The sequence below is a fragment of the Colobus angolensis genome, unplaced genomic scaffold (genome assembly GCF_000951035.1).
Source record: "Colobus angolensis palliatus isolate OR3802 unplaced genomic scaffold, Cang.pa_1.0 Scaffold254, whole genome shotgun sequence".
Classification (NCBI taxonomy): domain Eukaryota; kingdom Metazoa; phylum Chordata; class Mammalia; order Primates; family Cercopithecidae; genus Colobus; species Colobus angolensis.
In genome coordinates, this window is record NW_012115755.1 from 1,324,376 (window position 1) to 1,336,352 (window position 11,977).

The 11,977-nt window shown below is 53.7% G+C and overlaps 1 protein-coding gene across 1 annotated transcript; it reads left to right on the forward strand.

Moving 5' to 3' along the window:
- Window positions 1-7,791: 7,791 nt before the first annotated feature.
- EIF4E1B (eukaryotic translation initiation factor 4E family member 1B) lies at window positions 7,792-10,647 on the forward strand. Its single transcript, XM_011946843.1, has 6 exons — window positions 7,792-7,910; window positions 8,285-8,380; window positions 9,053-9,116; window positions 9,799-9,912; window positions 10,046-10,185; window positions 10,533-10,647. The coding sequence occupies exons 1-6, from the start codon at window positions 7,801-7,803 to the stop codon at window positions 10,645-10,647; spliced, it is 639 nt and encodes a 212-aa protein (XP_011802233.1). The 5' UTR covers window positions 7,792-7,800.
- The last annotated feature ends 1,330 nt before the right edge of the window (window positions 10,648-11,977 follow it).

An 11,977-nucleotide genomic window follows, 5' to 3' on the forward strand; every position in this document is an offset into this window, starting at 1 on the left:
TTACAGGTGGTGGTAACCATTCCCAGCAAGGGATCTAGCAGGTGGGAAAGTCCAGCGTGTCAAGGTAACAGAAAATAGGTTAAATTCTGAGTCAGGCAGGAAGTTCGTTTGGCTGCTAGCACAGAAGCTTAGGCAAAGCAGGCATTTGTTCTTTCACTTAAACAAGTTCAGTGGTGGGCAGTCCACAGGTGGTGTGATGACTTCACAGTTATCAGGAACTGAGACTCCTACATTTCTGGTGTACCATTCTTAGTACATGAATTTCATCCAAATGGCCCAAGATGGCTGCTGCAGCTCCTGCCATCATGTCAATGCAGACAGCAGGAAGAGGGGAGGGGAGGGTAAAAAGAATACCTGCCAGTTGTCTCTTTCTTTCTTTCTTTCTTTCTTCTTTTTTTCCTTTGAGAAGGAGTCTAGCTCTGTTGCCCAGGCCTGAGTGCAGTGCTGTGATGTTGGCTCACTGCAGCCTCCGCCTCCCGGGTTCAAGCGATTCTCCTGCCTCAGCCTCCTGAGTAGCTGGAACCACGGGCACATGCCACCATGCCCAGATAATTTTTGTATTTTTAGTAGAGACAGAGTTTCACCATGTTCGCTAGGCTGGTCTTGAACTCCTGACCTCAGGTGATCTGCCCGCCTCAGCTTCCCAAAGTGCTGGGATTACAGGCATGAGCCACTGTTCCTGGCTAGATTCACCAATTATTAACATTTGCTACATTTTTGTCTCTTGCTCCATATGTGCTTCCCTCAGAAGAAGCGGGCATGGATACTGGGTCACCACTTTCTAGCAGGATGGATCCTTTCCCCCGCCACATACCCCTACCACCCTTTAGAGCATGGGGTGGCAAAGCTCGGGCTCATGGGCCTCCAGTGGCCAGTCCCTAAACCTGCAAGTCCTCAGGACTTCTCACTGTTTTTGTTCTCTCTTTCTGCAGGAAATGGGCCTTTCCATTCTTTTCTTCCTCTCCCCTTCCTAGGAATGTACTCTGGAAGCTTCTCGGAAGGGAACATGACAAAAGGTGGGAAAGGTTTTAGAGAAAATCCTAGTTGCAGCAGCTGGAGCAGAGAGTTCTCTTAAGCGGATCCTGGGGATCCCAGCCCCACCTGAGTTCTACAAATATCCAGATGTGCCTTTGTAACTGTGTGTGTGGCGCCTGGCAGATTAAACATTTAGCAACATTTCTGCTGTCCAGAGGCCTCAGAGTCCTGCAGGGCAGGCAGGACGGGAAGCTGAGAACAGGGAGGGGAATGGGGGACATTTACTGAACATCTACAATGCCAAGTACTCCATCCATTATGTCACGACGTCCTCACAGCAATCCTTCAAAGCAGGCATTTTCATTCCTATTTTACAGATAAGGGAATTGATACCCAGAGAGGGAAAGTCACTGGCCTTTGTTCTTTTCAATCAGTTTTCCCTGAGTGCCTACCCAGTGCCAATATCATTCCAGGTACAGGAGCTGCAGCAGGAAATAAGACCAATGAAGCCCTTGCCCCTCTGGAACTCAGCATTCTAGTAGGATGGGCAGACAATTCACAAGTAGTAACCACAAAAGATGTTTCCACTGTGTTGCTCTTGTAAAAGTCATCAGCGACACTCACTTTGCTAAATCTATTGACCAATCCTCCCTGCTCCCTCTGACTTCTGAGTACTTCCCATAAACCAGATGCTGTTGTAGGCCCTGGGGACACAGCTGTGAACAAGAGAGGCCTTGAGGGCTGGGCATGGTGGCTCATGCCTGTAAGCCCAGCACTTTGGGAGGCCAAGATGGGTGGATTACCTATGGTCAGGAGTTCAAGACCAGACTGGCCAACGTGACGAAACTCTGTCTCTACTAAAAACACAAAAATTATCCAGGTGTGGTGATGTGCACCTGTAATTCCAGCTACTCTGGAGGCTGAGGGAGGAGAATCGCTTGAACCCGGGAGGCGGAGGTTACAGTGGGCCGAGATCATGCCACTGCACTCCAGCCTGGGCAATAGAGCAAGACTCCATCTCAAAAAAATAAATAAATAAATAAATAAATAAATAAATAAATAAATAAATAAATAAATAAAATAAAAGGGCCTTGGGGACCTTGAGGAAGGCAAGTGATGAATAAAATAAATCAGTAAAATATATAGTGTGTCAGGAGGTGACAAATCCTGGGGGCAGTCAGGGAGGAGAAGCAGAGGAATTGCTGCACTGGGGCTGAGGGGTTGAACAGTCACATACGATGGGCAGGGATCGTCTCCCCTGAGAGACGCTAGGAAGTGAGGGGACAGCCTCTGGAAATCCTAAGGCAGGAGGTGGCTGGCACATCTGCAGATCTGCATGACTGAAGACCACCGTGGTCGCAGCAGAGGGAGGGAGAGAAGGGCTGGAGGGATGAGGGCCTTGTGGGCTCCTGCGCTGTGAGCAGAGGAGGGAGTGATCCAGATTTCATTTTAATGGCTGCTGTGTAGGGAGTAGGGAGTGGACTATTCCTGGGCAAGGGTGAAAGCTGGGGACCAGTTCAGAGGCCATCACCATCACACAGGCAGCATGACTGTCACTTGGGCTGGGATGGTGGCAATGGACACCAAGAGAAGTGGTTGGGTCATGGATGTTTTGAAAGGAGAACCGGTCATGGCATGTGCTAACACGTGAGAGACAGAGCCCCAACGTTTTCGGCTGAGCAGTTGGAAGGCTGGAGAAGACAGTTGGAAGAGCAAGTCTGGAGTGGGGCAGAGGAGGTGTCAGGCATTCAGCTTTGGACATGGTAGCTCTGAGATGCACATTAGATACCCAGATGGAGCTGTCGGGCAGGCAGTTGGATATGCTCTTCTGGATTTCTGGTGGTGGCTAAGCATGTCACCGTCTCAATGACATTCAATGCCCATTACTGGATAAGGGCATGAAACAGCAAGTACTGACAGAACAGAGAAGAGGTGCCAGGGCTGAGTCCTAGGGCCTTCTGATGCAAAGAGGAGAAACCATTTTGTTCACAGCTGTGCTTCCCAGAGCCTAAAATGGTGTCTGGCACAAAGTAATTGGTAGGTCATCATTTTTTGAATGAATAAATGAAATAAGTAGTGTTAAGCACTAAGAAAGAAATAGAACAGGATGATGAGTTTGAGGGCATGCGGGAGAGTGCTCTTCTCTAGATAGGGTAGCAGTCAGGGAAGGCCTCTTTGAGAAGGTGACATTTGAGCCAAGCCCAGAATGACAATGAGAAGTTCTGTAAAAAGTTGCTGAGAAAACTGGAAGTGCAAAGGCCCTGAGGCAGGAACAAATCTGGCCTTTTGGAGGCTCCATGTGCTCAGGGTATGGGAGGCTGGATCACCCAAGAACTTTGCAAGCCCAGGATCTGGACTTTGGATCACATCCTGGGTGTCCTGGAGGTTTTTTTTTTTTTTTTTTTTTTTTTAGATACGGTTTCACTCTGTTGCCCAGGCTGGAGTGCAATGGCGCGATCTTGGCTCACCACAACATCCACCTCCCCAATTCAAGCAATTCTCCTGCCTCAGCCTCCCAAGTAGCTAGGATTACAGGTGCCCGTCACCATGCCCAGCTAGTTTTTGTTGTTGTTGTTGTTTGTTTGTTTGTTTGCATTTTTAGTAGAGACAGCGTTTTACCATGTTGGCCAGGCTACTCTTGAACTCCTGACCTCAGGTGATCCACCTGCCTCAGCCTCCCAAAGTGCTGGGATTACAGGCGTGAGCCACCACACCTGGCCTTGGTTTTAAACAAAGAAGTTATGTGACCAGATTAATATTTTAAATGATCCCCCCGAGGAACCTGGAGAACTTTCTGTAGGAAAGCAGGAGTGGAAGCAAATGGAGTGTCAGGAAAGACTCATGTAGCAGCCAAAGTCATAGTCAGCTTCCCTGGGGTCAGGGGAGTCGGGAAGGAGAGGAATGGGCAGATTCAAGATATTTTAGGAACAGGATGGTAGGGCTGGGATTCAAGAGCCCCTGCTGGTTCAATCCTGACATGAAGATGTCCCCCATAGACAGACTTGGGAGGGCTCAGGGAGAGGCCAGGATGCCTGTAGGGCCAGGGGGTTGCTCTTAAGGTCTCTCCTTAGTCACGTCAATCCAAGATTCCAGCGGCTTCCCCAGGCTGGAAGCTGTGGGAGGTGGTGGGAAGGGGTGCTGTGGCTGGGAGGGCCGTTCCATGCTGGGCTCTGGGCCACAGTTGTAAGGTAGCTAAGACCATGCCTGGTACTGGGGGAGAGCCCTTCCTTCCTTTTTCTTCATCAGATCTAGATTCCTGGCCAGCACAGTGGCTCACACTCGTAATCCCAGCACTTTGGGAAGCAAAGGCAGGAGAATGGCTCACACCTGTAATCCCAGCACTTTGGGAAGCAAAGGCAGGAGAATCACTTGAACCCTCCCAGGCTGATCTGAGACTAGTCTGGGCCACATATTGAGACCCCATCTCTTTTTTTTTTAATTGAAAATTAGCCAGACATGGTAGTATGCACCTATAGTCCCAGTTCCTCAGAAGGCTGAGAAGGGAGAATGAACCGAGGAGTTTGAGGCTGCAGTGAGCTATGATCATGCCACTACACTCCAGCTTGGGCAACAGAGTGAGACCCTGTCTCAAAACAACAACAAAAAAATCTAGATTCGTGATCTCTTCCCAGCCTGGTCCTCCTCCAGTGCTCCCTCTGTCCAAATTTCTTCAATGCTCCTCCCACGGAGAGGGGGCAGTATGTCCCCTCCCTTGAATCTGGGCCTGTGACTCTAGTAGAATACAGTGGGTCTGATGTGGTGCCAGGTTTCAGGCCCAGGTCTTAAGAAACCGGCAGCTTCTGCTTCCTGTCTCCTGGGAGGCTTGCTCTGGGAACCCAGCCACCACGCCGTGAGGGAGCCAAGCAGCCACATGGAGAAGCCACGCAGAGCGATCCTGGCCAGCACCCCCAGCTGAGGCTCTGGCGGACAGCTGGCATCAGCTGCCCCACGTGTGAGTGAGCAGATGACTCCAGCCCTAACCTGTAAGCCACCCTAGCTGACTTCCCTTTGGAGGAGAGCTGGGCTGTCCCACATTGCAGGCTTGTGAGCATAGTAAATGATGATGATTGTTTTAAGCCACTAAGTTTGGGGTGGTTTGTTGTGCAGCAATAGATAAGTGGGACACAGTGCTTCACCCCTCCAGGGCCTACCAAATATCACTGAGTTTTCCTTCTACACACCCCTTGAATCTATCATCATCTCTCCATCTTCTCTGCCACCCCATCTGTCACCTGGACGACTACATTAGCATCCTAGTCAGTGTTTCCCCACATCTTCTTGCAGCCACAGGGGTCTGTTTCCTGCACAGCAATCCAGAGAACCTGCTGAAAAGCACATCTGATTGCCTCCCCAGCCGGTCTGCACACACTTGGAATGCTCAGTGGCTCCCCACTGCCCCTAGGATCAGGCTTACCCATTTCTTTCCCCCTTTGGCTTCGCCCACACTGGCTTGTCTTCTCGTCCACTGGTATTCCACATTCCCTTTGCCCCAGGGCATTTGCACATGCTGTTCCTACTCCCAGAGATGCCCTCCCCGACCCAGTTAATTATTTCCTATTATTTCTTGTTCATGCTTTAGGTCTCAGCTCAAATACTACCTCTCAGTGAGCTTCTTCCAACCCAGTGGTTCTTAAAACGAGGTACCTGACCAGCAGCATCTGGGAACTTGTTAGAAATACAAACATCCTGGGCCAGGCGCATTGGTTCACGCATGGAATCCCAGCACTTTGGGAGGCCAAGGTGGGCAGATTGCTTGAGTCCGGGTGTTCAAGACCAGCCTGGACAACATGGAGAAACCCTACCTCTACAAAACAAAACAAAACAAAACAAAACCAACAACAACAACAACAAAAACTAGCTGGGCATGGTGGTGCATGCCTGTAGTCCCAGCTAGTCGGGAGGCTGAGGTGGGCGAGTCACCTGAGCCGAGAAGTCAAGATGGCAGTGAACCGAGATGGCACCACTGCACTCCCACCTGGGCAGCTGGAGTGAGACCTTGCCTCAAAACAATATAAACAAATAAATAAAATGGAAACATCCTCAGGCCCAAGCCCAGAACTAAGGCGTCAGAAGTTCTGAGACAGGGCCCAACAGCGTGTGATGAGCAAGCTGTGCAGGTGATTCTGATATACACACCTGAGAACTGCTGTTCTGAAGCCCCCAGCTTGGATCGTGGACTTTTTAGGTTCTCCCATCCCTGAATCCCTTTCCTTCAGTGGGTTGTGTTTGTGATGAAACAGATTGTCTGATGGATGCATAATCTCATAAACCTGAGCGCAGAGCCCGCTTGTTTTTTGCTCATCACCGTAGCAGCACCTAACCCTGTGCCTAGCACATATGAGGGCTTAAGGATGTGGGTTGAGCAAATACTCAGCCTCTAGATGGTCATGAGCCGGGAGGAGCAGGGCCTTTTATACGTCTGATATCCTAAAAGTGCCCAAGGGGAGGATGCAAAACTTTAAAGGACCTGGGGAGGCTTCAGCCTCCACAGAAAAGGGGTCATTCAGAAGGCTGAGAAAGGTGTCCAAAGCTTCCCCGCCTTCCTTCCCTATTCCAGTCCCCACCCTCCCCAGCCTGGGAGAACCCTCAGCTGACTTCTGTTGAGCAGGAGCCAGGCCTTGTTCTATGGGTTCTATATCATGTAATACCCTCAACAAGCTTCTGAGTTGTGTATGATTAACATTCTCATTTTACAGATGGGGAAACTGACTCGATGAAGCGCAGGCTTGGCTGCAGTCAGGCTAGAATAAGGACTGGAACCCAGGCTGTGTGGCTGCGGCCCTGACCCTCACCATCCATGTCAGGCAGAGAACACTCAGGTGGGGCAGGAGGTAAGGTGGGGGCTGTAGGGAGCCTCATGTATCTCCAAAGGGACTAGGTGCCTATGAGGCAGTAGGTCAAGGAGGACCTTTCCAAATTCTCAAGAGAAACCAAAAATGTGAATCTTAGTATAAAATCCCCCATGTCTAAATGTTGGCAGATGATTAAACTTTTAAAAAACTCAGATGCCACTGGGTATGCTGGCTCATGCCGGTAATCCCAGCACTTTGGGAGGCTGAAATGGGAGGTCACTTGAGCCCAGGAGTTCGAGAGCAGCCTGGGCAACAGAGTGAGATCCCTTCATCTCTAGTCACAAAAATATTTTATTTAAAAACAAACAAACAAACAAACTCAGGTGCTTCCAGAGACCAGATGAATACCTGCTCTGACGCAAGGATGGGAATGGTGCCAGATGGCCCCACGGCCATGTCAGTGTCTCTGCTTCTGCCATCTGCAGGGCCGTCCACCTCACATTCTGGGGTCACCCTCCATGGGATGCAGACCTTGCTTTCCCTTCGGGCAGACTCCAAATATTGACCCTTACCTTCACGTCTTGGCCCCTACGGTGTGGGGCTGGGTAGGCTTGGTCACAGCTGCTTCCCCAGTCCCAGGCCTGCATGGAGAAGGCACTCACTAAATGTTTGCTGTTGAGGTAATCAGGCTGGCCTCTCTACCCCAAGGCACCATGGCCCCACCCTCTCCCCCGCCCCAGGTGGGCTGGGCAGGTGCTGGTGGGTTAAAAGCTGGTAGCTGGGGGCTTTTCAGATGCTGGGTCGGCTATGGAGCCTGAGCCGGGCATAGCTATTGCAGGCCTTGTGAGTGCCCCTGCCTTCCCCTCCTGGAGCAGGGGACGGGCAGGGTGGGCACAGGGACAGCCAGGGCCAGAGCTCACTACCCATCCTGACTCCTTTTTTTTCTGCTCAGGTGAGTGAAGCTAAGGGTGGAATCCAAGAGTGGGAGGAGGAGGAGGAGAAGAAGGAGGAGGAAGCAGCAGAGAGGACGCCCATGGGAGAAAAGGTTCCGAACTCTCCCAGGACTTTGCTGTCTCTGAGAGGGAAGGCCCGGATGGGGATCCCCATGGAAGTCAAGCTGGAGCTGCACCCCCTGCAGAACAGGTAGGAAGGAACCTGTGGGTGGAACACAGACCCCTGCTTTCAGGCCAGCCTCTGTGCTGGCAGCATGGCCTTGGGCAACCCCTCCTTTCTCAGCCCTAGCTCTTCATCCGTGGGAGGCCAGAGCTGACCTAAGCCTTGGGCCCTGTTGACCCTTCCAGCCCTAACCCCTCAGAGACTGTGGGTCAAACACCCCCACTCCTCCCCTGCCCTTCAGGACAACTGATTTCATTCACCTACGAGTGGAATTCTCTGCCCCAAATCTCATCTCCCGGTGCGCCCTCGAAGGGGCGGGTCCTCCCTGTCAGTCCAGGTGTCCGGGGGTGGACTCAGGAGCTCTCTGCTTCTGCCTGGCTACCTCCCGCTTCCCCCACCAGGTGGGCTCTGTGGTTCTTCAAGAATGACCGCAGCCGGGCCTGGCAGGACAACCTACACCTGGTCACCAAGGTGGACAGTGTGGAGGACTTCTGGGCGTGAGTGTCTGTCCCTAGTGGGGCTAGAGTTGGGGGTCTCTGAGCTCTGGGCTCCCTTTCTCCGGGTTGAGCCAGCCCTCCCTAGGGCCTTTCAGCCTTGGTGAGGGCTGGGGCTTGGTGGGTTCTGCCCAGGGAGTGTAGAGCACAGCCGACCCCCACCCCACCACCTTCCCTGGGCTCAGGGAGAGAACCTGGGGAGCGGGAGGAGCAGGGAGCTGACCCTGACTCAGCCACTCCATGACTTTGTGACCTGGGCAAGTTCCTTCCCCTCTCTGAACCTGTCTCAGCTGCAAGGGGAGGACTCGGCTGCCCTAGTGTCCAGGTGCTCACAGGAGTGGCTCTGAAAAGGGCTGCACTAGGCCCTAGGGAGGGCGAGAAGGCCTCGGCTGTAGCTGGAGGGGGAGAAGGCCTCGGCTGTAGCTGGAGGGGGGCGCATGAGGGGGTCCAAAACCCTCCGCAGGGGTTGGCTCAGCCTTCACTGGGAAGGCACCGTGGAGAAGGTGGGTCTTGAGAGTTTGGATAAACGGGGGTGAAATCCCAGGTGGCAGGCCGGTGTAAGCAAAAGCGTGGAGGCCATGGGGTCGGATGAGGAGTTGGGAGGGCTGAGCCCAGTTGGAACCAGGCCCTAAAAAGCCTTGACTTTTGGCATGGGCGGGGGGGGGCTCTGTCCAGGCTCTACAGCCACATCCAGCTGGCCAGCAAGCTCTCCTCTGGCTGTGACTATGCCCTATTCAAGGTAAGCTCCCTTTCCCTCCCGCAAAGGGACAAGAGGTTGATCCCTCCCGGCTTCCACTGCATTAATCCCTCAGAGGGGTGGGGGTGGGGAGCTACAGGCCACCTCTCAGCAGAGTTGCGGTTTCTGACTGGAGGAAATGCTCCACAGGAGCCCGTACAGAGTAGGTCAGGCCCAAGCCACACCTTGGAGGACCTTAAGAGGCGGGAAGGGGAAGAGGGAGGGAGAGAGATTTCTGGCCTGGCTCCTTAACTAGGAAAGGGCATCAGAATTGCTTGAGGACACTCACTGATGCCACACCCATCCCTGGAGGGCTGACATTTAGAGACCTCTCCAGGTGACTTCTGCCCTGCCTGGGAACCATGCAGTCAAGCCCGGGATGTCCCCCTTGCCTGCACTGGGGTCTGCCCCCTGAGGTTTCCATAATCCACCCCCATTTGAATGCTTATCTCAAGGAACTCAGTAAAGGAGACATGCACATATACAACACTATACAAGGTGACTAGTGCTGTCTGTCCGGGGGCTGAGTGGCTGGGGGTGGAACCTGCTTGCATGGAGGGAAGGAGGATAAGAGAATCTGGCCTACTTAGGGCCTCAGCAGAGAGCGGATAAGACCGGGATGGTAGGTGGGTCCCCACTTCCCTTTGAACACAGGGAGGCAGTTGACTTGCCATCTGCCTTGCAGGATGGCATCCAGCCCATGTGGGAGGACAGCAGGAATAAGCGGGGTGGCCGCTGGCTGGTCAGCCTGGCCAAGCAGCAGCGCCACATTGAGCTGGACCGGCTGTGGCTGGAGACGGTGAGTTGGAGGAGGAGGGTCCTCAGGGGAAGAGATGGGCTGTGTGGTTCTCATGGTGGCAGTGGTCTCAAGGATGGCAGGCCAGTCCCTATGTCCCAGCTGGTGATCTCACAACTCCCTACTTCGGGTCCAGCTGCTGTGTCTGATCGGGGAGAGCTTTGAGGAACACAGCAGGGAGGTATGTGGGGCCGTCGTCAACATCCGCACCAAGGGGGACAAGATCGCTGTGTGGACGAGGGAGGCAGAAAACCAGGCGGGCGTGCTGCACATTGGGTGAGGAGGTTCTCTGGCACGGGGTGGGGGCTGGGTCTCTTCTAGAGGGAAGGTGGGTGGAGGTGGCTTGGCCTCCAAGGGAGACCTCTGGAAGTCTCCGTAGCCTGTCTCCTTTCTGCCTTGCCCACCTGTATGGAAGGGTCTGGTGTCCAGATTTCTAACTTTCTATTATAGCAGTGCAGTTCTCCTTTTGCATTAAGGGGGTCATATTTTGGTTTTCCACATGGATAAGACACAACGGGTGTGGCTGTGGCCAGAATGAGGGTAGGAGTCTGGCGGCCTAGGTTATCTCTAGGACCCTCTGATGACTACCTGTGTCTCTTTTCCTGTGTCCCCCGCACCTGCAGGCGTGTATACAAAGAGCGCCTGGGCCTCTCCCCGAAGACCATCATTGGGTACCAGGCCCACGCAGACACAGCCACCAAGAGCAACTCCCTAGCCAAGAACAAGTTTGTGGTGTGAGGGGGCCTTGGCACCCCTTCTATGTAATGGGAAAGCCACCACCCGAGCCTCATTACTTTGCGGGGGTGGGGTGGGACTGGGGATCAGACAGCCTAGTTCTTACCTGTCCTCAAGTGAACAGGAATGCAAACACTCTTTAACATGAGTTGGGGCCTGGGCCCTAGGGGCCAGGTGGGGGTAGTGGTGGCAGTCTGAGGACCTAGCTTGTCCTGGGGCCACAGGACAGCAGCAGGGTGGAGGAAACTCCCAGGGGTGGGGTGAGTCATGGGGGGGAAGGAGAGCTCTATGGTAGGCGGAGAAGCCCATAGTCCAGTGTTTACTCTGTTGCTACCCAAGAAGGGGGCAAGGTGACCTGAGAGACAGACTCTCCCATGGGTGGGGGGCTCAAGGGCACAGACACTCTGGAGGGTGAACGCCATCATTTGTACAGAGGGATATGTGGGTGGCTGAGGACTGAGAGAGCCTTGCAAGGCCGCTCCCCTTCTCACTAGCTGTGGCCAGGCTGTCTGGGCCTTGTCTGCCTCAGGACCAGACTGAAGTGGAGGTGGGGGGACGCTGGGCTAGACCTCACCAAGGTTCTGGTAGAAGTGGATAAACTTGATAATAAAAGCTTAAGCATGTTTCTGTTCCTGTTTTAAATAAAAACTTCTGAACAAAGTTGGAATTATTTTTAAGAGTGCTTCAAACTGGAGTAAGATTCAGGTTCCCCCAAACTTTGATCTGCCCGTGTCCTGTCTTACAGGGGCTCAGTGTGAGATCACTGGGTATCAAGGAGCCTGACCAGGACCCAAGCCAGTATGGAGGATAGGGGGCGCGGCTGGGGGAACTCAGCCACCAAAGGGGCTTGAGCCAGGTGCTGGGGCATATGCACCTGGCAGGGTGCAGCCGGCGTGGCACCAAGGCCCAGGCCCTCGTTTGGCCTGAGTTTGAGTCAGAATAAGTAGAGCTGAATTTCCGCTGGGTGAAGGTGAGCCTGATGCGACCCCACAATGATAAAACGTCCTGCACGTGTTAAAAACTCAATCCGGACCAGCTTCCCCATTCGCCTGCCGGAGCCGCAGTTAATCTTCCCCCGGGATGGGCTCCAACAGCAGGCTGGGGATCGGGATGGCGCTGGTACCTAGCAGGGGAAGCAAGGCAGCCTCCGGTGCCATCAGCCGGCGTCCCAGGCGGTCTACAGGACACTGGGAAACGCTGCGGCCGCGGCCTGCGCGGGGGCGGGACCTGGCCGAAGGCGGGGCTGCCAGGAGGTCCGAATCGGGCTGCGGGGGCGGAGCTCGGGGGCGGAGCCAGATCCAGAGGTTGGGCTCAGACGGGACTGAGTTGGGCT